This window comes from Staurois parvus, unplaced genomic scaffold (genome assembly GCF_062004578.1).
Source record: "Staurois parvus isolate SC_StPar_1 unplaced genomic scaffold, SC_StPar_1.0 ptg002830l, whole genome shotgun sequence".
Taxonomy (NCBI): domain Eukaryota; kingdom Metazoa; phylum Chordata; class Amphibia; order Anura; family Ranidae; genus Staurois; species Staurois parvus.
This window is the reverse complement of record NW_028320626.1, coordinates 3,742-28,783: the sequence shown is the minus strand read 5'-3', so window position 1 is coordinate 28,783 and position 25,042 is coordinate 3,742. Positions and strand designations below refer to the sequence as shown.

The 25,042-nt window shown below is 48.8% G+C and overlaps 1 protein-coding gene across 1 annotated transcript; it reads left to right on the top strand.

Moving 5' to 3' along the window:
• Positions 1-1,051: 1,051 nt before the first annotated feature.
• Positions 1,052-25,042, top strand: FBXO42 (F-box protein 42; the record flags this gene model as incomplete). Its single annotated transcript, XM_089666770.1, has 7 exons — positions 1,052-1,186; positions 11,452-11,605; positions 13,282-13,392; positions 13,627-13,723; positions 15,483-15,539; positions 18,308-18,424; positions 20,440-25,042. Coding segments are annotated over 7 exons (1,709 nt in total), but the record flags the coding sequence as incomplete, so codon positions are not given.

Sequence of the window (25,042 nt, the reverse complement as noted above, 5' to 3'; positions counted from 1 at the left end):
ATTGCAAAGATTACAAAACTGACAGTTACAGCTATGACTTGCAGAGGCATGATGGAACTTGTAGTCCTGCGGCTCTCAGGTTGCCTACCCCTGGTGTAGGAGAACATGCCCTCCGGCTGCAGATTGCAGCTTCTTGTAAGGCCATGGTGTAATGACTGGCTGTCCGTTCTCCTGGCCTGTGACCGGCAGAGACGTGACAATGTCAGTTTGTAAAATATCTGCCAACTGACAGTTCAAGTTCTCTTGCATTGATGACAAATCCCCTGTGTAGGGGTCCTGCCAGCAGGCTCAGATGGTCGGTCCTTCGTGCAGGCTTAGTACAGCCATCCTCGGGGCACGATATCTGCAGAGTGCTTCCTAGACCTGTATGGTTGACTCACAAGGACATGGGGGGGAGTGAGGAGAGGGAGCTCTGTGGGCCACGAGAGGGAGCTCTGTGGGCCACGAGAGGGAGCTCTGTGGGCCACGAGAGGGAGCTCTGTGGGCCACGAGAGGGAGCTCTGTGGGCCACGAGAGGGAGCTCTGTGGGCCACGAGAGGGAGCTCTGTGGGCCACGAGAGGGAGCTCTGTGGGCCACGAGAGGGAGCTCTGTGGGCCACGAGAGGGAGCTCTGTGGGCCACGAGAGGGAGCTCTGTGGGCCACGAGAGGGAGCTCTGTAATATAACTGCACTCACTCAGCTCCTCTGCCTCTCACCTGCTGAGATAAAATATCCTCCAAACAGGAAGTACATTGTCTGTCTAACGCCTGCTGAGATAAAGTGTGGGACAAGCAGGAGGGACAATGTTTTCCATGAGCGGCTCCTCTCATAGGCTGGTATTGTGAGCAGTAAAACACAACCATTGTGCAGGATTACCAGGTCACATTTATCAGGGACAAAGCCAAGAACTGTCTGTGTTCCCTCGTAGCAAAAAGTCGGTTTTCGGTCACTTTTTTTTTTTTCACTGAAAACCTAATTTATTTGTTAGTCTGGGTGAGGTCCATCTGTTTGATGCTAAGGGAGTAGTTTCAATGACCGTTGTGTATGACGTGTCCCCTTGTTTCCCTCTCAGGTGCATGTTACTACGACTCCAACCAGTCCATGTATGTGTTCGGCGGCTGCACGCAGAGTAGCTGTAACGCAGCATTCAATGACCTGTGGCGGCTGGACCTGAACAGCAAGGAATGGATCCGGCCCTTGGCCTCTGGTGAGTGGATGACTGCCATGTTTGTGTCACTGCGGACCTGGACTCAGATGTCACCATTTTTGCTGAGACAGACTTAAGGTAAGAGGGGCTCAAATAGCTTTTCTGGAGAAAACGCTGCTTCAGGCTTTTCAGTGCCGGCCATGTGATGTCTGAAGAGGAGGATCAGAGAGCAGCTTTAATGATCTTCCACTTCAGCAGTTGTGATGTTGTTGAACGCATCAGCGTTTCATCATGTGACCGGCACCAGAGGGAACCTGGAAGGTATTTCAGCCCCTCGTTTACTCATCCCATTCACACTCCTACCATACAATGACCTCATGGCTGCTTCACTTGGGCCTCCGCTTGTGTAAGAGCAGCAAGGTTTACCAAAGCGTCTGCAGAGCTTTCAGTGTTGAAGCTTTTAAAGTACCAACGCGGGTCCTAATGGGGGCGCCGATTGTGGAACGCAGGTCCTAATGGGGGCGCCGATTGTGGAACGCGGGTCCTAATGGGGGCGCCGATTGTGGAACGCGGGTCCTAATGGGGGCGCCGATTGTGGAACGCGGGTCCTAATGGGGGCGCCGATTGTGGAACGCGGGTCCTAATGGGGGCGCCGATTGTGGAACGCGGGTCCTAATGGGGGCGCCGATTGTGGAACGCGGGGTCCTAATGGGGGCGCCGATTGTGGAACGCGGGTCCTAATGGGGGCGCCGATTGTGGAACGCGGGTCCTAATGGGGGCGCCGATTGTGGAACGCGGGTCCTAATGGGGGCGCCGATTGTGGAACGCGGGTCCTAATGGGGGCGCCGATTGTGGAACGCGGGTCCTAATGGGGGCGCCGATTGTGGAACGCGGGTCCTAATGGGGGCGCCGATTGTGGAACGCGGGGTCCTAATGGGGGCGCCGATTGTGGAGGGCGGGTCCTAATGGGGGCGCCGATTGTGGAGGGCGGGTCCTAATGGGGGCGCCGATTGTGGAGGGCGGGTCCTAATGGGGGCGCCGATTGTGGAGGGCGGGGTCCTAATGGGGGCGCCGATTGTGGAGGGCGGGTCCTAATGGGGGGCGCCGATTGTGGAGGGCGGGTCCTAATGGGGGGCGCCGATTGTGGAGGGCGGGTCCTAATGGGGGGCGCCGATTGTGGAGGGCGGGTCCTAATGGGGGGCGCCGATTGTGGAGGGCGGGTCCTAATGGGGGCGCCGATTGCTACTTTAGGTAAGCTGCTAGCATGCTTCAGCATTTTTTACAGCTAGCTGTAGCCTGCTAGCAGCTTATTTGAAGTGCCAATATTTTCCATTTTCTACCTCTGGGCACAAAACACTTTTTTTAAGAGCACTTTACGAACTCTGACTCTTAACACTGTTTATTGGACATGGGTGCCTCACGCAGAGACTTGTTGCTGACTTTTGCACAGAATTTATATTCACAATATGTATGTACTGTATTGCACAGTGATTGTTATGGTTGAAATATTGTGTTATTGATTTATGCACTTTACTGATGCATGCACTTAGTTAACCCCTTCACGCCTAAAGGTAAAACAAATCTTAATGCCTAAGCACAATTTTGCAATTTGTTAGTAAAACCGTACATATCATCACAACTACTTTGTACATCTAGATGGCTTATACCGCGTTTTATTCAGGACAAATTGGGCTTTCATTTGGTGGTAAATGGTCATGGATATCGCCTGATATTTATTTAAAAAAAAAATAAAAATGTTATTATCAAAGGAAAACTGGCCCAAAATAGTAAAAAAAAAAAATATTTTTTTTTATTTAGCTGTGTGTTTCTTGTTACTACCGTAACCTACCACCAAAGAACAACCCAAAATAAATTTTCCAGCTCCTGCCGATTGCAGCGATACCATATATGTGTATGTTATTTGTTGCTTGTACCCGGAGTACAGCCCAGAAACAATAGTGCACATTTTTTTTTTTTTTTACCCAAAACACACTGACACTAATTTAAAAAAACACCTGACTTTTGACCCTGACATTAACGCAAACACTAACCCTGACACTGAACTAGATCAAACCTTCATCTAGGTATTTTTTCTTTATTTTTTTCAGTTATTTTTAAATATTTATTCATTTATTTATTTTTAACATTTTCTTTTTTTCCTCTATGCCAGGAGATGGAGAAATACAATTCATCTCTCTCCTCCATTCATAGAGAAAATTATAAACAAAGGGGGCAGGCTATACAGTGACTGATCGCTGTGATAACCAATCAGAGGCTATCACAGCGATCATGTGACCCAGAGTCGGGAGTCCCGGGTCTCGATCGTTAGAACGGGACCCAGGGCTCTCCGTGACACCCCAGTCTTTGTGCTGGGAGCGCCCTGTGCGGCACGCTCCCAGCACAAAGACAGGTTTTCCAAAATGCGACCCAGCGGGAAAAAAAGCCCAGTTCTGTGAGGCCGCATATTTGTCTGATGTCGGTGTTCAGGACACAATTGAGGGAGGTGCGTTGTAGTACAGTTCCATGTCTATGGTGTCACTGAAAGGGAATTTATTTTTCATTATTGTATAGGGGAGTTGTTGTGTTTGTAGTATTGTAAGTACAACACCATATTGGGGGGGATTTACTAAAACTGGAGGGTGCAAAAGCTGGTGCAGCTCTGCACAGAAACCAATCAGATTCCAGGTTTTATTGCCAAAGCTTCACTGAACACGCTGAAGGTAGAAGCTGATTGGCCGCCATGCACTTCTGCACCAGGTTTTGCACTCTCCAGTTTCAGTAAATCAACCCTACAGTCTGTACTCCCCGCCGAGTGCCAAAGCCACTTCCTATTCAGATACACAGAAGAGCTGCTGCAGATGTGCGCAGAGCTGTCCGACGTCAGGCTCAGGTGAGTCTTTAGGTGGGGGCAGGGGGGAGAATACTATTTTTAAAGGTTTTTTTTTTTACCTTAATGCAGAGAATGCATAAAGGTATAAAAAAAACAACAAAAAAAAAAACCCTTTACAACCACGTTAATGTCCTGAGTGCACGCTGTCAGCTGTACGCAGAACCAGGACATCCTGGGCACCAAAAATACGTAGATTGTTTACTCTGTATGGGAAAATGTGCCTATATTCATGTGGCCTTAATGTGAAATTAAATCCAAAATGTAATATGAAGTGGCTGCATTAGTTTCTTCTTCTTCCTCTTCTTCTTCCTCTTCTTCTTCCTCTTCTTCTTCCTCTTCTTCCTCTTCTTCTTCCTCTTCTTCTTCCTCTTCTTCTTCTTCTTCCTCTTCTTCTTCCTCTTCTTCCTCTTCCTCTTCCTCTTCTTCCTCTTCCTCCTCTTCTTCCTCTTCCTCTTCTTCCTCTTCCTCTTCTTCTTCTTCTTCTTCTTCTTCCTCTTATTCTTCTTCCTCTTCCTCTTCTTCCTCTTCCTCTTCCTCTTCTTCTTCTTCTTCTTCTTCTTCCTCTTCTTCTTCTTCTTCCTCTTCTTCCTCTTCCTCTTCTTCCTCTTCGTCTTCTTCTTCCTCTTCCTCTTCTTCTTCCTCTTCCTCTTCTTCTTCCTCTTCTTCTTCCTCTTCGTCTTCTTCTTCCTCTTCGTCTTCCTCTTCCTCTTCCTCTTCTTCTTCCTCTTCCTCTTCTTCCTCCTCTTCCTCCTCTTCCTCCTCTTCCTCCTTCCTCTTCTTCTTCCTCTTCCTCCTTCCTCTTCCTCCTTCCTCTTCCTTCTTCCTCTTCTTCTTCCTCTTCTTCTTCCTCTTCTTCTTCCTCTTCCTCTTCCTCTTCCTCTTCTTCCTCTTCCTCTTCTTCCTCTTCCTCTTCTTCCTCTTCCTCTTCTTCCTCTTCCTCTTCTTCCTCTTCCTCTTCTTCCTCTTCCTCTTCTTCCTCTTCTTCCTCTTCTTCCTCTTCTTCCTCTTCTTCCTCTTCTTCCTCTTCCTCTTCCTCTTCCTCTTCTTCCTCTTCTTCCTCTTCTTCCTCTTCTTCTTCCTCTTCTTCCTCTTCCTCTTCTTCCTCTTCTTCCTCTTCCTCTTCTTCTTCCTCTTCTTCCTCTTCCTCTTCTTCTTCCTCTTCTTCCTCTTCCTCTTCTTCTTCCTCTTCTTCCTCTTCCTCTTCTTCTTCCTCTTCTTCCTCTTCCTCTTCCTCTTCTTCCTCTTCCTCTTCCTCTTCCTCTTCTTCTTCCTCTTCCTCTTCTTCTTCCTCTTCTTCCTCTTCCTCTTCTTCTTCCTCTTCTTCCTCTTCCTCTTCTTCTTCCTCTTCCTCTTCTTCTTCCTCTTCTTCCTCTTCCTCTTCTTCCTCTTCTTCCTCTTCCTCTTCCTCTTCTTCTTCCCTCTGTTTTCACCTGTCGATCTGGCCAGTAGCACACCTCCTGTATAAGCGGGAGTCACCTTTTGGACAGCAGCATTGCCATTCGGGGGGGGGGGGGGGGTTTGGATGGACTAACAGATTTAGATATACTAAGAAATTGAAAACCAACTGCAGCTCACACTGTTATAATCAGTGTAAACGTGTATAAAACTCATTGAAGCGTGCATGTAAACTGATGTGTCTGCAAGTGAAATCTGCACATTAGTTTCCTTCAGTTTTCATGCACGTATAATAAGAGGTTTTTTTTTTTACTTCTGGGATAAAGACTTTACATAAAAGCTGATCATTGTAAGCACTCCCTGTCGATGGTAAATGGTTTGTCTCTTCCCTCTGCTACATCTGCACGACAGCTCGGTCTGTTGAAAAACAGACTGACTGGCTGGATCATCCGGTAAAAATAAAGGTAAAGAAAGCTAATGCAGCCACCACATCTGAGAATTGGTAAGCTGCAATGCAGTAAATATTTGCAGTTTTACACTGTTATTGTTTTAGACTTTTTTGTACTTTTTTTGTGTTTTATAAACTGATGTTTTTAATTTTCTTATATTTTTTTTTTACAAGTACACTTTTTTTTTTTTTTTTCCAGTTTGTAGGGGGTGCTGGAGCAGAATTGGCTCCCGGGGGTTAACAGAGAGGCTAAGTTGACCTCACTTTGGGGGGGTTAGGTCCTCATTAATATGAAAGACAGATTGGCCATTGGGAGTTTCTGCAGGAGACTGAGTGTATTCCCCAGACTGGTGCGGTCTAACACTTGCACTGCTTCCATATACAGACATGTTATATTCCGGGCTGAACAGAGAGGCTGAGTTGACCTCACTTTGGGGGGGGGGGGTCAGGTCCTCGTTAATATGACAGACAGATTGGCCATTGGGAGTTCCTGCAGGAGACTGCGTGTATTCCCCAGACTGGTGCGGTCTAACACTTGCACTGCTTCCATATACAGACATGTTATATTCCGGGCTGAACAGAGAGGCTGAGTTGACCTCACTTTGGGGGGGGGGGGTCAGGTCCTCGTTAATATGACAGACAGATTGGCCATTGGGAGTTCCTGCAGGAGACTGCGTGTATTCCCCAGACTGATGCGGTCTAACACTTGCACTGCTTCCATATACAGACATGTTATATTCCGGGCTGAACAGAGAGGCTGAGTTGACCTCATTTGGGGGGGGGGGGGGGTCAGGTCCTCGTTAATATGACAGACAGATTGGCCATTGGGAGTTCCTGCAGGAGACTGCGTGTATTCCCCAGACTGATGCGGTCTAACACTTGCACTGCTTCCATATACAGACATGTTATATTCCGGGCTGAACAGAGAGGCTGAGTTGACCTCATTTGGGGGGGGGGGGGGGGTCAGGTCCTCGTTAATATGACAGACAGATTGGCCATTGGGAGTTCCTGCAGGAGACTGCGTGTATTCCCCAGACTGATGCGGTCTAACACTTGCACTGCTTCCATATACAGACATGTTATATTCCGGGCTGAACAGAGAGGCTAAGTTGACCTCATTTGGGGGGGGGTCAGGTCCTCGTTAATATGACAGACAGATTGGCCATTGGGAGTTTCTGCAGGAGACTGCGTGTATTCCCCAGACTGATGCGGTCTAACACTTGCACTGCTTCCATATACAGACATGTTATATTCCGGGCTGAGCCTGCAGGTTCCTTCTGGCGAGCTGTCAGGCTTCAGTGACGAGGAGATAAATTGCTGGTTTTTCATCATTCTGCAGCCGGAATGGGAATTCCCAGTCCTTGTCCTGAGAATGTGCGGCACAGAGGTATCCCACGGGTGGGGCCCCGCCACCATCCCACCCTGTTCTCTCCTTCTAGGACAAGGCCATAGGCAGCTTCTCATCGATGAGCTCATCCAGCCTGGAAGGGCGCCCAGATGCCGGTGTTAGAACATGCTCAGGTGTCGTTCTCACACATCGGCTTGGAAGTTCCGGCCGCAGGGGGCAGCACCGGAGCACCTCGCAGGTTCTCATGGAGCCTTCATTCCTGAGATGTTTTCTCGAATCTTCCCTGCAGTCCCATGCCTTGTCTTCCTCCCACGATTCCCGCAGCTTGCTGGGGTCTGCGGTCACTTATTCATAAGAATAGAAGATCCCGATCACCAGGAAGGAGAGTGTGGGAATTCTTCCCCCATAGGATGGAGTCTCCAGGAAGTGGCGTATCCTGTCCCCCGGAGCAGATGTCATCCTACACACTGAACTGGGATTGTGTGGTGTGAAGAATGAATGGGTTTCATGTGTTTTCATGCCGGGCCTGGTACTGTGTGGGGTCAGGAGGGGGGGGGGGGGGCGTTGTGGAGTTGGAGAACTCATGGATTGTATGGGGGCCAATGGGAACCCTCTGGGGCCAGTGACTCCAGATCTGCCTGTGTGTGAGGGGGGGGGCATTCACCGCCCTCCCTGAGATTGCCCCCCCCCCCCGACAATTGTTCACACTCGCCTCTTCCCACGCTGGCAGCAGGATTGGAAATCAGAGCTGCAGATATTTCCTCCCTCTATAATCATCCCAGGATGTTCTCAGTGCTGCTCACATTCAGATTGTCTGCACTTCCTTACACCCGTGACACCTGTCCTGTACCCCGGGGGGGCGTTGTAGTGTCTGCATGAACTGAGCAGACCCCCAGCGTCTTGTCCCATAGGCCCGATATTACAGAGGAGAGCTCTGCAATGTATACATGTCGGTGCCCAACAGTCCCGTGGGAAGCTGGCAGGAATTTTTCCCATTGATTGCTGGCGTCAGGGAGGTCCATGGTGATTCTGTGCGGATTCCCAGGAGTCTGTGCTGCAGCCAAGGAATGTCTGGAGGCTTTTCTCCCTCCCTGAGGCCTAGCTAAGGCAAAATGTTCTACATATACACCCATCAGCCAGAACATTATGACCACTGACAGGTAAAGTGAAGAACATTGATTATATGGTTACAGTGACACCTGAAAGTGGGCGGGATTAATTGTACAGAGTGACATCACCACCCTCCAGATATAAGATATACTGAGTGACATCACTGCTCTCCAGCTATGATGTATTATACGGGAGTGACATCACTGCTCTCCAGCTATAAGATATATTATACAGAGTGACATCACTGCTCTCCAGCTATAAGATATATTATACAGAGTGACATCACTGCTCTCCAGATATGATGTATTATACGGGAGTGACATCACTGCTCTCCAGATATGATGTATTATACGGGAGTGACATCACCGCTCTCCAGCTATGATGTATTATACGGGAGTGACATCACCGCTCTCCAGCTATGATGTATTATACGGGAGTGACATCACCGCTCTCCAGATATGATGTATTATACGGGAGTGACATCACCGCTCTCCAGATATGATGTATTATACGGGAGTGACATCACCGCTCTCCAGCTATGATGTATTATACGGGAGTGACATCACTGCTCTCCAGCTATAAGATATATTATACAGAGTGACATCACCGCCCTCCAGATATAAGATATATTATACAGGAGTGACATCACCGCCCTCCAGATATAAGATATATTATACAGGAGTGACATCACCGCCCTCCAGATATAAGATATATTATACAGAGTGACATCACCGCCCTCCAGATATAAGATATATTATACAGGAGTGACATCACCGCCCTCCAGATATAAGATATATTATACAGAGTGACATCACCGCCTTCCAGATATAAGATATATTCTATGGGTGTGACATCACCGCTCTCCAGATATATTGTATGGGAGTGACATCACCGCTCTCCAGATATATTGTACGAGAGTGACATCACCGCCCTCCAGATATACACTGATCAGCCATAACATTATGACCACATACAGGTGAAGTGAAGCACATCAATTATCTGCTGACAATGGCCCCTGTAGGTGGCGGCCGGGTCCCGGGCTGCACCTCCCAACTTAAAGGATCTGCAAGTGAAGTCTTGGTGCCGATACCACAGCGTACCTTCAGAGGTCTAGTGGAGTCCATGCCTAGGTGGGTTATGGTGCGTGGTCAGAATGTCATGGCTGACCGATGTATTGAGTCCAATACACTCCCTCGGCCTCAGAGATTCTGCTCTCTCCTGGCTCTCATCCTACCTGTCACAATGCTCTTTCAGCGTTACCTATAATGCTACCACCTCCCCCTCACTCCCCCTCTCTGTTGGGGTCCCTCAAGGCTCTGTCCTCGGGCCCCTTCTCTTCTCCATCTATACCTCCTCCCTTGGCCAACTCATACACTCTCACGGCTTCAACTACCACCTCTATGCCGACGACACACAAATCTATCTCTCAACCCCCCACCTCACCCCCTCGGTCTCTGCCCGAATCACACACCTACTGAGCGACATATCAGATTGGATGTCGCTCCACTTCCTTAAACTGAATCTCTCCAAAACCGAGCTCCTTGTCTTCCCCCCAGCCCGAACCCCACCCCCCATTGACTTCTACATCACATCCAACAACGCCAATATCAAACCCGCTCTGCAGGCCAGAGTACTTGGTGTCATTCTGGACTCCAACCTATCCTTCCAGCCCCAAGTCCAATCTTTAACAAACTCGTGCAGACTCCACCTCCGCAACATGCAGACTCCGCCTCCGCAACATGCAGACTCCACCTCCGCAACATGCAGACTCCGCCTCCGCAACATGCAGACTCCGCCTCCGCAACATCGCCAAAATCCGCACGTTCCTAACCCCAGAAACCACTAAACAGCTCATCCACTCCCTCATCATATCACGCCTTGACTACTGCAACTCCCTCCTCACTGGCCTGCCTCACCACAGGCTATCCCCGCTGCAGTCCATCCTGAATACGGCTGCCAGACTCATTCACCTTTCCAAACGCTCCGTTTCCGCCACCCCCCTCTGCCAATCCCTCCACTGGCTTCCACTCAGTGTCCTCCACCCCCCTCTGCCAATCCCTCCACTGGCTTCCACTCAGTGTCCTCCACCCCCCTCTGCCAATCCCTCCACTGGCTTCCACTCAGTGTCCTCCACCCCCCTCTGCCAATCCCTCCACTGGCTTCCGATTGCGCAACGGATCAAATTTAAAATCCTAACACTGACATACAAAGCCGTCCATCATACTGCACCCAACTACATCACTGACCTAATATCCAAGTACCACCCAACACGCACACTCCGCTCCTCACAAGACCTCCTTCTCTCTAGTTCCCTGGTCTCCTCCTCCCATGCCCGCCTCCAGGACTTCTGCAGGGTGTCACCCATCCTCTGGAACTCCCTGCCCCAACCCATCAGATTATCACCTACTCTCCTCTCCTTTAGGCGCACCCTGAAAACCCATCTCTTCATGGAAGCCTACCCCACCCCCTGCTAACTTGCTGACCTCCTCCACTCTTCCTACCACTCCATCCCCCACAGCTATCTCCTCCTGTGCCACCATCCCCTCCCTCCTAGATTGTAAGCTCGAAAGAGCAGGGCCCTCGATCCCCTCATGTATCACATTGTATTGGTATTGTTCTGTCACATGTTCTGTCCCCCTCTGTAATGTACAGCGCTGAGCCAACTATTGGCGCTTTATAAATACTGTATAATAATAATAATAAAATCCTTTGTGGAGGTGATGACATTGGCCATGTTGGATGACGTGACACGGATTATGTAATTGCTTCACTCCTCTATAAAAAGACTAAAGGAGTACTCCGCTAAGAACGATTTACATTTCAGCTGACAACACTTTTTCAGGAAAACTCCCACTCCCGTGTATCATAGCATTCATACATTGTGGGGGGGAAATAGATGGGTTTCAGCAGAGTGGGTGGTCACAGACACGGCACAAACCAGCCCCCCCAATCTGATTTAATAATGAATGGCGTCTGGGTTGGCCCTCCAGCCTGAGACACAATGTGCAATCGGTCATACATGGAAAGATCTAAACAATTGCAGATTGGAGTGTATAAAGTGTTTAGCCAGAGTTAAGTAGTAATGTATTTGCAGCAGTCTATAATGTTGTGTGTTTTTTTTTTTCCCCTGGTAGGTTCCTACCCCTCCCCCAAGGCAGGGGCCACCCTGGTTGTCTATAAGGAGCTGCTGGTTCTCTTTGGTGGTTGGACTCGCCCCAGCCCATACCCATTACATCAGCCAGAGCGATTTTTTGATGAGATCCACACGTACTCCCCCTCCAAGAACTGGTAATGCAGATATTGTGTATACTGTGGCTGTGTGTTGTAGTCTTCCATTTATTTAGTACACAGGGAGCAGACAACTTTGCTTCCTTTCCGGCTCCTCCCCTCCCGTCTGGCACAGGTGTGCCGGCTCCTCCTGTCCCATCTGGCACAGGTGTGCCGGCTCCTCCTCTCCCATCTGGCACAGGTGTGCCGGCTCCTCCCCTCCGGTCTGGCACAGGTGTGCTGGCTCCTCCCCTCCGGTCTGGCACAGGTGTGCCGGCTCCTCCCCTCCGGTCTGGCACAGGTGTGCCGGCTCCTCCCCTCCGGTCTGGCACAGGTGTGCCGGCTCCTCCCCTCCGGTCTGGCACAGGTGTGCCGGCTCCTCCCCTCCGGTCTGGCACAGGTGGGCCGGCTCCTCCCCTCCGGTCTGGCACAGGTGGGCCGGCTCCTCCCCTCCGGTCTGGCACAGGTGGGCCGGCTCCTCCCCTCCGGTCTGGCACAGGTGGGCCGGCTCCTCCCCTCCGGTCTGGCACAGGTGGGCCGGCTCCTCCCCTCCGGTCTGGCACAGGTGGGCCGGCTCCTCCCCTCCGGTCTGGCACAGGTGGGCCGGCTCCTCCCCTCCGGTCTGGCACAGGTGGGCCGGCTCCTCCCCTCCGGTCTGGCACAGGTGGGCCGGCTCCTCCCCTCCGGTCTGGCACAGGTGGGCCGGCTCCTCCCCTCCGGTCTGGCACAGGTGGGCCGGCTCCTCCCCTCCGGTCTGGCACAGGTGGGCCGGCTCCTCCCCTCCGGTCTGGCACAGGTGGGCCGGCTCCTCCCCTAGACTAAAACAGCTTACTCTGATTTCTCTGCACACTGTGAGCTTCTCACAATGCGCATTCGAAGCTGCAAGTCCAATAGAGCTCCGCCTCATTTCTTGGCTGGAGGACGTGTAGCATCATCCAGTTCTTTCCTCCCCAGCCTGACTGTCCTTGGACCCACCCCTTTCATTCATTGGTTTTCAGTTCTTTCAATCATGGAGGGTCTGCATCACATGTGGGTGTTGCCTATGCACATACAGGCTGCCTAGGAACACCCACTCATCAGACTGTCGCCCTCCCATCAAGGCATTTGATGTTTGCATATCTCCTCCCAGGAGTCACCCCACTGAGAGGAGTATTGAGGCAGGGTGCTGTAATGTTTTCAGGAAGCTATGTACAGCACCCTCCCACCAGCCATGATCTTCCTGCATTGCATAGAGAAGCAGAGACTCCCAGTGATGACAGCACTGGCTCTGAAATAAGGTATGTAAAGAAAACCGGATTTATATGCAAGTTGATGAAGAGGCCGGTAGATAATTTAGCTTTAGGCTCCTCGGAGTTTCCCAAATGCCTCTCCCTGTTTTTTAGGACTTTCCATTCACTGCTTAGCACTTTCTGCCTTGAAACCTTCTAGGATTACCTACCTTCTGTCAAACCTATAATCTGAGCCAATATATTTTCTCTGATCACTGATCCAGTCCTACTTCCTCCTCCAATATCTGCCAAGACACACACTGCTTCCTCCTCCACTCCCTGATGGTGCGGTTGCTCCTCCTTTGTGCAGCCATCTTCCTGTCTGCATATATACAGATTGTTGTGTAAACTGCTGAACAGAAGAGGGGGGAGGGAGGAGAAGTCAAACAATTGTAGTTATCTGATTGTTGGCTGTCCATTCTTCTACAGGTGGAACTGCATCGTCACCACGCATGGTCCTCCGCCCATGGCCGGCCACTCCTCCTGCGTTATTGGGGACAAGATGATTGTTTTCGGGGGCTCACTTGGGTCTCGGCAGATGTGAGTTCGCTCTACTTGTTCTCTTCTGTAAAGGTGCTCATTGATGTCCCCCCCCATACGTCCCCAGGATTGCTGTCTGTCCTTCTCTGTGGGCTGTCTGTCCTCTCAGCGGTCTCACCGGCAGAGAAGACGACATGTACTGCCCTGTTCTATGTTGGTGTAGCAGGTTGTGATCTCTATCTCCTCATCTAGATGTATCAGAATGTGTTCTAATGACATGCGTCTCTTTCACAGGAGCAATGACGTCTGGGTTCTGGATATGGAGCAATGGTCATGGTCCAAGCCAGCTATTTCTGGGCCGTGTCCTTTTCCCCGAGGGGGACAATCTCAGGTATAAGTCTCTCATCTTATGACCTCTGCAGGTCTCGGCATATTATGCTGCTGCCTTGGCCACAGTAGGCTTGTTTGGCTGCGTGGAGGGAGGAGGTGTAGGTGTGGAAGGCAGATTTGTAGCGGGTGAAGGCTTGTTGGGATTTGGTTCTGCGCCATAGTCGCTCCAGGGCACGACTTTGTCGTTGGAGGGTTTTGGTGTGATCAGTCTGCCAGGGCTGGAGCTGTCGGGGTCTGATGTTGCATGTGGTTAACCTCTTGCAGTCCACCTGCTGTTTATAAACGGCAGGACGGTGGCGGTCCAGGGTCGGGTTGCCGTTCATAAACGGCACCCGCCTTTTCTAGCTGTGCGCGCTCCCTGGGAGCGCGCACCACCGCGATCCGGTGCCCGCTGTGTCCTCCGGACACAGTGAAACACCGATCGTCGGACGGGACCTCTGTACGAGGTCCCGATCATGTGATCACTGATTGGCGAATCAGTGATCACATGCAAAGTAGTAAGCAAGATGTCACTTGTGACATCATTGCTTACTATGTGTGAAATCTGTGAATGATCACAGAGGTCACATGGTACAAGGCTATTCACAACAGTCTTGTACCATGTGACAAGCTGTGACCACTCACAGCTCACTCAGTAATTCTCAATGACTGCAAGAATGCAGACTGAGAGAAAGAGAAATGATTGCTTTTACATCCTATATGGGTGTAAAAGCAATCAGTGTAAAAAAAAAAAAAAAAAAAATCTTCATCACCCCCCACAAGTAGTACAGTGTCACCATGGTGACACTGTACTGCTAGGGTGACAGTATGTAGAAAAAAAAATTAAAATAAAAAATAATAATATAAAAAAAATAAAATGTAAAAAAAATGTTTAAAAATTATAATTTTTGGTTATAAACTAATTTGGATTTTTTTTTTTTTCTACTAAAAAAATAACGGAATAAATTTTGGCCAAGATTTATGATGAAATATTATTTATTTGCAAAATGTTATTTAAAAAAACACTTTTTTTCAAAATTTTTGGACTTTTTCATTTACATAGTAAAAAAAATAAAAATCCCAGCGGTGAATAAATACCACCAAAATAAAGCTTTATCTGTCTCAAAAAAATGGTAAAAAATTCATATGGGTACAGTATTGCATGACCGCGCAATTGTCATTCAAAGTGTGATAGCGCTGAAAGCTAAAAATTGCCCTGGACAGGAAGGGGTAAAAGTGTCCGGACAGGAAGTGGTTAAAGGCGCTAGTAAATCAAGGGCTGCTGACATCGCGTTGTTGTAGGCAGTCATAGCCAAGTCGGGGCAGTACAGGGGGAGGATGCTGTCATGGAGTTGATCAGCTGCAGAGTGGAGGGGGGCAGGGTTAAGGTTGCGGAGGTTACGGCTGGTAGTAGTGTGACATTTGGAGGGGTAGGCGTTGGAGGACGAGGAGATAGAGAAGGTAATCAGGTTGTGGTCAGAGAGAGGGAAGGGGGTGTTAGGTTGTGGGGAGCGCAGCGGTTGGAGAAGACAAGATCAAGGATATTGCCGTCGGAGTGGGTGGTGGATTGTATGCACTGTGCAAAGGAGGAGGTTATGTGCTGTTCTGCATGAGAGACTCCACTAAAAAAAAAAAAGAATTCTGAACTTCTTAAACTTTTTTTGCTTTCTCTTCCTGCCTCCCACAGACCCTTCTGTTGTGTCGTGACTCTCAGCTCTTCGTGTTCACACTTACATTTTATTCCTTCGTCTGTCCTAACGGGTTTCTCTTCCTCCTCATAGATTGTTATTGACAACGAGACCATTCTCATCCTGGGCGGCTGCGGAGGACCCAATGCTGTGAGTAGATGATGTGCCGGTGCACTTCTCCTTCCCACTCCCCCCCCCCCATTGTGGGATAAAAAACTCGGGGATCCCATGCCATGCGTGGAATGACTTACTAAAACTGGAGCACTCAGAATCTGGTGCCGCTGTGCATGGGAGCCAATCAGCTTCTAACTTCAGCTTGTTCAGTGAAGCTTTGACAATGAAACTTGGAAGCTGATTGGTTTCTATGCAGAGCTGCACCAGATTTTGCACCCTCCAGTTTTAGTAAATCTCCCCCAATGCCTGAGGATTATTTTACTCCCTATTGCTCCCTTCTTTGTACAGCCATCTGTCTGCTTGGCGTGGCTCTCGTCCTTTGCTGCGTACATTATTATTATTATTATACAGTATTTATAAAGCGCCGATAGTTGGCTCAGCGCTGTACATTACAAAGGGGGACAGAACATGTGACAGAACAATACCAATACAATGCAAAACATGAGGGGATCGAGGGCCCTGCTCTTTGGAGCTTACAATCTAGGAGGAGAATACCAGCATCTGACTGGTTACACCAAAATGACAAGAGGACCTGTTATCAAGTGTTAAATCATTGGGCTTCCTCTAGTGCCCATAGCGGTTACCAGAGTGACTGTTCTACTGCAGAGAGTACATTGACCTTAGTGGGAGATGCCGGACATTAGAGGGGGAAGTAGTGAGCCAATCTTTAAACCAGAGGTGTTGTCGTCTTCTGTGAGCTCCGTCTTGTCATCATTTTAGCTGCCCAACCACGCTATGTACTACCAAGAGTAGTGACCTGAGTTGCACCGATATCCATGCCGATGCTAAGCTTTTGCACAAGTAGTTATAGTTAAAGGAACATAAATAAGTGAAGACCACCATAAACAGCTAATGAGATGCAATTCAATCCCCAAAATTGTGTGAAATATAAAACAATGGAAAATTCATAAATAAATATAAATAATACATAAACAATAAAAATAAACATATATAATAAACAACACTTCCAGCAAACCGTGTAAAAGTGAAAAAATATCAGTTCATAATATAAAGTCCAAATCTTTCTTTCAAAGAGTGTCCACCACAACCGTGATCTCCGATGTGCTCAACTCATCAAAGTGCGAACTCACCAGATGCTGGTGATTAATCCGCATTAAATCCGATCCCAATAGATGTGGAGATTCATTAAAGCAGATCGGCTCAGATGTAATATTGGTCACTCATTCCTTTATTTTGAATTGATTTAAAATAGCGGCTCCAGTCTCAGTTTGAGTTGTATTATGTGTTTGATATAAAGTATCTCACATATTTCTGCGGTGATATAGGCTATATATATTTTTTAGCTTCGATACATAATTTTTGATTAGTTACATAGTCTGGTTGAAAAAAGACAAAAGTCCATCCAGTTCAGTCATAAAAAAAAAGAAGTTATAATCCTCCACCCACAGTTGATCCAGAGGAAGGCAAAAAAAAAACCCAGCAAAGCACGATCCAACTTGCTCCTACAGGGAAAAAATTCCTTCCTGATCCCCCGAGAGGCAATTGGATATTCCCTGGATCAACGTTCCCTATAAATGTTATATTCTGTGTATCCAAGAAAGGATCCAGGACTTTCCTACAGCAATCCACTGAGCTGGCCACACCCAACTCTGGAGGGAGTCTATTCCACATTCTCACAGCTCTTACTGTGAAGAAACCTTTCCGTGTTTGGAGGTTACATTTCTTTTCCTCCAGACGTGAAGAGCGCCCCCTTGTGCAAATGCCCCAGTACTTAGAACCGATACGTTTTGCGTTGTGATTTTCAGCCCGTACAAAATGATCGGGCTCCAATCGCATTGCGAAGAATAGCATGCAATTTGAAGAGGAATGCAGTGCACTTTCTGTCGGAATTGCCTGCGGTTTCTCGTACTGCTCCTGTGTGAACCCGAGCTTGTCATAGTGACTTCACCCTGGATTCACACAGCAGCGGTGAGGAAAATCGTTTGCAATTTGGACAGGAATTGCGCCACATTCCTGTTTGCACCGCATAGAATCGCATGCGATTTGATTTGAGGCCATTCCTTTTGTATGAACTCTAATCACCCCACAAAGGTATTGGGAATTGGTATCGGCGAGTACTTGAGTGCAAGTGTCGGTAACTCGTACTCGCCGGTAAAAAAAATGGGTATCAGCGCATCCCTAGTAGTGACAGTCACTTCTGCAGCCAAGATCTGCCACTACAGGCTGTGTAGGGGCTCCTAACATCAGGAGAGGAGCATTCAGTAGAATAGGGTCAAGTGTAACCAAACCTAAAATGATAAAAGTCTTGTATTCCGGTCTCAGGGTGACAGTGTTGTCCATGCAGGAGCAGCGTTGTCACTCTAGGATGCATGCTCCAGGCAGACTCCAAGTTGACATCAATGCGTCAGCAGTCGCTGCTTGGAGTCCACAGGTAGTGCATTGGCTTGTGGTACCTCAACATTTTCAGAGAGGGTCACGCTCCTGTAGGTGCTGCGTGGGGGAGGGGAGTGTTAGATGGGCATGGCACTGGGCTTCTACCACCATTACAACAGGTATTAAAGATGTTCGCTAATGATGGTGTCCAGCATGCTAGGGAAAGCTGTTGTTGGGTTTTAGTTATATTGTTCTTGCTCGGGGCACAGGTTCTTAGTGTTGGGGGCTCAGCGTATTGGGCATAAGTGTTCTGGTTAGGCCAATAAAACGTGTTCTGAAATGTGCTCCAAAATCATGCCAGATAATCGTAGTTTTTGGATAGCTGTGTATAATATCTCTTCCTATGGCAGCTCTTTAAGGATGCCTGGCTTCTCCATATGGACACAACCCCTTGGACCTGGCAGCAGCTGAAGGTGGAGAATGAAGAGCATGGAGCGCCGGAGCTGTGGTGTCACCCGGCCTGTAGGGTGAGTCCTAGATGGGGGGGCCTGTGTAATGTACAAACCTGCGGCACGAGTTCCAGCACAGTCATTAATCATGGAAATGCCGTTCTTTGTTGGGGGTTTATCGCTGGACGAAAATATTACAAGTCTCTTTTTTTTGTTCTCGTTACAGCGAAATGTTTTTGCAAAATGAAAGTTGATGTACAATGCTTCTTATAGCCAGTACATTGGCCGGAAATGTGTAGAATCCCTGCCCAGGCGTAACCCCGCCCACCACGCCTCAGTTGTGTGCTGGTGTCTGTAGGTGATGGACGTACTTACCTTGTGCGTCTTTGAAGACCTTTTTCTGGGCTCTCTTCCCATTACTCCTGACATTAACGACCTTGATGCAGTCCTCTGCTGAGTGCAGCTCGAGATCCTACTGGTATTGGGACGAATGTCAGGGGTCCTTGTTCTACCAATGTACCGGACTTCCAAGACCAGGTCGTCTCTGGAATGATGGATATCCAATTGGATGAGTGATTCCGGAATCTCCTCCCTCCCAATGAATTACCTGCCTGTTGGGCTGGGGAGGTGTTCTGGAGAATCTCGCGGTTTAGGGTACTTGCTCTTCCCAGGCTGAAGAGCAGAGATGGTTATTGCACCTCCCCGAATGTAACGGGGCATCCAGTCTTTCCTTCTAGGTGTCTGTCAGTCGTGGGAGTTTGAAAAGCACCAGGTAGGCTAGCAAGCCCTCCTCCGCATGCATCACCCGCGTGCTGTAGAGGCGCCTATAGTAGGAGGCAAAGCTGTCAATGAAATGGGGATCTGCGAGGACTTCACCGTCAGCGGGTACAATTCTATGAATTGTGACAGAAGTAAAGTGTTCCCTAGTCAGCCACGCTACCAACTTCCTGTTCTTTTACCCCTGCTGAAAAATCTTTTAAGATTGATAGGTTTTAGTTGTAGCGGTACGAAGGAACATAACCTATTCAACCCTTTTGCTGCCAGAGCTGTTTTTGCATTTTTTTTTTTCACACGTTTAAAAAAAAAAAATAAATCACAAAAACCCCCAAGCCTTTTTTATTTTCTGAAAGCAGACACCCTAGAGAATAAAATAGTGGTAGTTCCAATTTTTTATGTCATACGAAATTACCGCAAATTTCAGTAAAATACAAACGAACACAAATGACCTACATTTTGGTAAAATATAAAAGACGAGGTTGCAGCGAGTAAGTAGATACCCAACATGTCAAACCTTACATTTGTGTGCGCCTGCTTGTGAAATGGTGACAAACTTCAGCAGCCGATATTTTCTATGGGCAATGCTTCAAAGACCCCCGGTGTCTCTTCTGGGCTCCACTGAATGTATTGCAATGCCGATCGCATTTCAATACACTTCTCTGGCTCCTCCTCTCTTCCCTCCACCCATGGGCATCCACCATGTTGAATACATAGCGGGAGTGTGTACATGATGGGGGGGGGCATAGTAACTGGGGTCTGTGGAAGCAATCGGGCAGAAGCACAGCTGCCCAACTGCTTCCACTTGACAGGAGTCTGCCTGTCGTCCGTTTTATACACAATCCTGGTAGCTGCAGCCACTGGATTCTGTGTAAACCCCCCCAACCCGCTATCAGGTCCACACAACAAATGGACCTGGCAGCGAAAAGGGTTAAGGGCTAGCTGTAGAGATGAGTATCGGCTTTGCAACTTGCCTATACACCAGCTCAGGAACCCCCCCCCCCCCCCCGCCCTCCCTCTTACTCAACAGCTTATCTTGGCCAGGCAGAGCGTACAGTCTTTCTTGGTGGGAATGTGCTCCTTGGTGGGAAGTTGCAGATCAGCATCTTTGAACTTCAGTGACTCGGTGGCTTTAATCTTGTTGCTCATTTGTACAAAAATCATTTTTCCTCTTTTCAAACTCCTGGCTGTTTTCTATGACATTGATGGGGGGGGTGTAGCAGTTGCTGAGTGATAGTCTTTGTGGTTGTTGCTGGAATGATTCATACTCCATTTTTAATCCTCTTGCGGTAACCAAGCTGCCTCTCTCTCTCCTGCAGGTTGGTCAATGCGTGGTGGTCTTCAGCCAAGCACCCAGCGGCCGTGCACCCCTCAGTCCAAGCTTGAACTCTCGACCGTCTCCGATCAGCGCCACGCCGCCTGGCCTGGCTCCAGAACCTCGTGAATACCGCTCGCACTCACCTGTTAGAGCGCCGGATGAGGCCCCCTGTGTGAACGGCCGTTGGGGAACCCTGAAGCCCCGGGCACAGAGGCAAGCTACCGGTGGATCACGGGAAGGCAGCCTGTCTCCTGTGCTTAATGGGGGGAGTGTCTCCCCAGCAGCATCTCTGGACATCCCCCTGCAGGTCATCTCACCCCCTGCCGCTGAGGGCAGTGACCACAAAGCTTCCCATCCGCTGTCTGCCCGAAGGGGATCTCTACCAGAGCAGAAGGAGCTGTGTCTCGGGGCGGTGGAATGCACATGGAAGCGGGGGGACTTAGATGTGGATACTATGGGTAGAAACCCTCCGGAGCAGATCAATGGAGTACACACTCCCCCTCACATCTCTTCCACCTTATCTGCCGCCATCTCACCAGGAGCACTTCGCCGGGGCCTCGAAGCTGTCCGAGCCCTTGCATCATCTTCTTCCCCCTCCTCTTCATCACATAGCGGGGGAGCTAACCCCGTCAGTCCTCCAACCCTCCCCTCCCCAGGTTCACCCAGCAGTGGAGCCGAAGCAGTATCTGCCCGTCCGGTCTCAGGCCAGGGCGACGGCCACTCCCTCCCGCCTATCGCCCGCCGCCTAGGACATCACCCGCCCCAGTCCCTCAACGTGGGGAAACCCTTATATCAAAGCATGAACTGCAAACCTATGCAGATGTACGCACTGGACATTCAAGACACCCGGGAACGGGGGCGGGTAAAATGGAAGATTTTCAGCAACAGTTCTGTGGTGGGCCCTCCGGAAACCAGTTTACACACAGTGGTTCAGGGCCGAGGGGAGCTCATCATTTTTGGGGGTCTCATGGACAAAAAACAGAACGTCAAATATTACCCCAAAACCAACGCCTTGTATTTTGTCCGAGCCAAAAGATAATATGGAAAACGGACTCTTGAACAGGAAACCTCCCCTCCCTCTCCCTGAATTCCTTTTGACCCGTTTTACACTACTTAACCCTTTTGTGGTTTTGTCCCAGGATTTCCGACATGAGCCGGTGTGATCTGTCCTGGAATAATAAAGCTTTGCAGAGGCCGACTTGTATGTCCATTCCATGAGCCAGTAAGATGGCAGCTTTGACTTTTACACCAGCCCTTTCAGGTTTTTCCAGGTCTTGTCCCCGATGTCCTGCAACCTTATTGCAAAGCTGTTGACTCAGCAAAGGCGGTAGCACTACCGACAAACTGCAAAACCGAGCAATAGAGCTTGCTTGGCTGGTTTGACTTTGAATCTTGCTATTCCTTCTGCTAGATCTCCCTTTTTATAAACCGTTTTGCCCTCACTCCCAGCAAGCCTGGTCTACTACTCTAGCTTCTCATGGTTATCAGGAGAGCGTATGAAGTTGTAGAGCAGGTGTGGTGGCTTCTGGGACCTTCATATGATGAAGAAAGTCTTGTCCTGTCAAGCACGCCAATTGTGTGGCCTTGTAGTCTCTCATTCACTAGAGGGCATTAGCAGGGAGGATTTAGAGCTGCGTTTCACTATTGGTCCAGGACTAGGTGGTATGTCCAGTCGCTATGCTCCCTTTAGTGCCTGACTGCCTCTGCGGGATAAAGGAATTGCTTTGTCCTATTAGGGACTGAAACCACAGACTGGAAGCAACCAGGTCCAGACACTAGAGGACACATGGTGACTGAAACCACAGATTGGAAGTGACCAGGTCCAGACACTAGAGGACACATGGTGACCGAAACCACAGATTGGAAGCGACCAGGTCCAGATACTAGAGGAACCATGGTGACTGAAACCACAGCTTGGAAGTGACCAGGTCCAGACACTAGAGAAAGTGTAGTGACTGAAACCACAGATTGGAAGCTTCTAGGTCTAGACAGTAGAGGCCACATGGTGACTGAAACCACAAATTGGAAGCGTCTAGGTCCAGACACTAGAGGAACCATGGTAACTGAAACCACAGATTGGAAGCGTCTAGGTCCAGACACTAGAGGAACCATGGTAACTGAAACCACAGATTGGAAGCATCTAGGTCCAGACACTAGAGGAACCATGGTAACTGAAACCACAGATTGGAAGCGTCTAGGTCCAGACACTAGAGGAACCATGGTAACCGAAACCACAGATTGGAAGCGACCAGGTCCAGACACTAGAGGAAATGTAGTGACTGAAACCACAGATTGGAAGCTTCTAGGTCTAGGCAGTAGAGGACACATGGTGACTGAAACCACAGATTGGAAGCTTCTAGGTCTAGGCAGTAGAGGACACATGGTGACTGAAACCACAGATTGGAAGCTTCTAGGTCTAGGCAGTAGAGGACACATGGTGACTGAAACCACAGATTGGAAGCTTCTAGGTCTAGGCAGTAGAGGACACATGGTGACTGAAACCACAGATTGGAAGCTTCTAGGTGTAGACAGTAGAGGACACATGGTGACTGAAACCACAGATTGGAAGCTTCTAGGTGTAGACAGTAGAGGACACATGGTGACTGAAACCACAGATTGGAAGCGTCTAGGTCTAGACAGTAGAGGGTACATGGGAACTGAAACCACAGATTGGAAGCGACCAGGTCCAGACACTAGAGGAAACATGGTGACTGAAACCACAGATTGGAAGCGACCAGGTCCTTAGCCATTGGTTGTTTTGGAGAGTGCAGTGTCCTCCTTGGAGTGCAGAGTGCCAGCTAGCTCATAGTAAAGTTGGGATGTGTAATTCGGCGTGAAGTGTCAGTGGGTGTACTAAGTGACTCTGTGAGTGTAGCCAGGCAACAGCGGTGACCCTCGGGGATTACAGGGGGCGCTCGGATACTGAGGAGGTTGTGATGGTGGCCAAAGTTTAGGAAATGCCGATTTAGGCAGAAGTATGAAATATTTGGTGTTCTGCCATTTTTGGGGAGTGGTGTTTGCTGTCATCTGGTTGACTGGTATGCATCCCAATGGCAGTGTCAGCAGTTTGGGGAGGCAGGCCACAAACTATAAGAAGCAATACTGATGATGCAGAATAAGTACAGCGCACACATCTGAACTGTGTAATTCTTAAAGGCGAAGTCCACGTTTTACATAAATTGTCCCATGCAGAGAAGGGGCCCCAGTAGTTTAAAGTACCATTTAGAGAAATAATTGTTGTTCTGTCTCTCCAATCTCAGCATTGATAGTGTGATCTCTGTACCTTACAGTTGTGGTGAGATAGCGATAACTCCAATCTTAGTTGAATAACACAAGCAGTGCCTCAATCCAGAAGACATCTTGTGAAGTTTATTCCATAAACTGAGAGAATCTTACAATGAACATCGAATAGGTCAAAAGATCATAATGTGATCTTCTTCATGACAAGAAGCTAGAGCGGCAATGCCTTACTGGGAAAAGGGGTGGGGCTATGTATCCAGCATTCCCTAAACCAAAAGAAAGGGAGGAGCAGAGACAAAATACAGAGAACACTTAAAGGCATATGACAGTCATGTGAAACATGACAATTGTTAATGCAAATTCCTTACCCGTGACCCATGAAGCCGAAGTACTCCCAATATTTACATTGTGGAGAGGGCAGTCATTAAATGCTGAGCACCCACCCCCAGTATTGCAGGAGTGATTGCACATCAAATCTACATAGTTAGTCTGGCTGAAAAAAAGACAAAAGTCCATCCAGTTCAACCCTTGCAAAAAAAAAAAAAAAGTTATAATCCTCCACCCACAGTTGATCCAGAGGAAGACAAAAAAAACCCAGCAAAGCACGATCCAATCTGCTCCTGCAGGGGAAAAAAAATCCTTCTTGATCCCCTGAGAGGCAATCGGATATTTCCTGGATCTACTTTCCCTATAAATGTTATATCCAGTTATATTCTGTGTATCCAAGAAAGAATCCAGGACTTTCCTACAGCAATCCACTGAGCTGGCCACAACCAACTCTTGAGGGAGTCTTTTCCACATTTTCACAGCTCTTACTGTGAAGAAACCTTTCCGTGGCTAGAGATTACATTTCCTCCAGACGTGAAGAGCGCCCCCTTGTCCTCTGTAAGCTGCGCAGTGAGCTCTTCCCTGCTACAGCAAACACTCCTTAGTCTCACATCCCCACCAGGATTCACAGTCCTGCTGTGGCCCCATTTCCATCACTCTGGGCTACAACAAAATGGCCGTCAAGGCTCCCCTGTGAGGATAGGTAAAGAGATTATCCTTTTTAGTTCTTACACTGTGGCCCCTCAGCCGCCCTTTTCATTTTAACCTACTAGCCCCCCTTACCTGCATGGGTCAGTTTATGTAAAAGGTGAACTTGGCCTTTAGGCTACAAGTCTTTGAATCCTTTATAGGGGAAGGCCGAGCTCCTGAGCCTCCAGTGTTCTTCTGCAACGGTGGATTTTGGTTTTGGCAGACCTGAGTATTAAGCTAGCAATATACAGGGATTCGGGGGATGGGGGGGCGACGTTCTCTGTTCTTCGCAGTTATGCCAGTCCGGGCGCTGGAATATTTATTAAAGTTTCTTTCTACATAAAGAC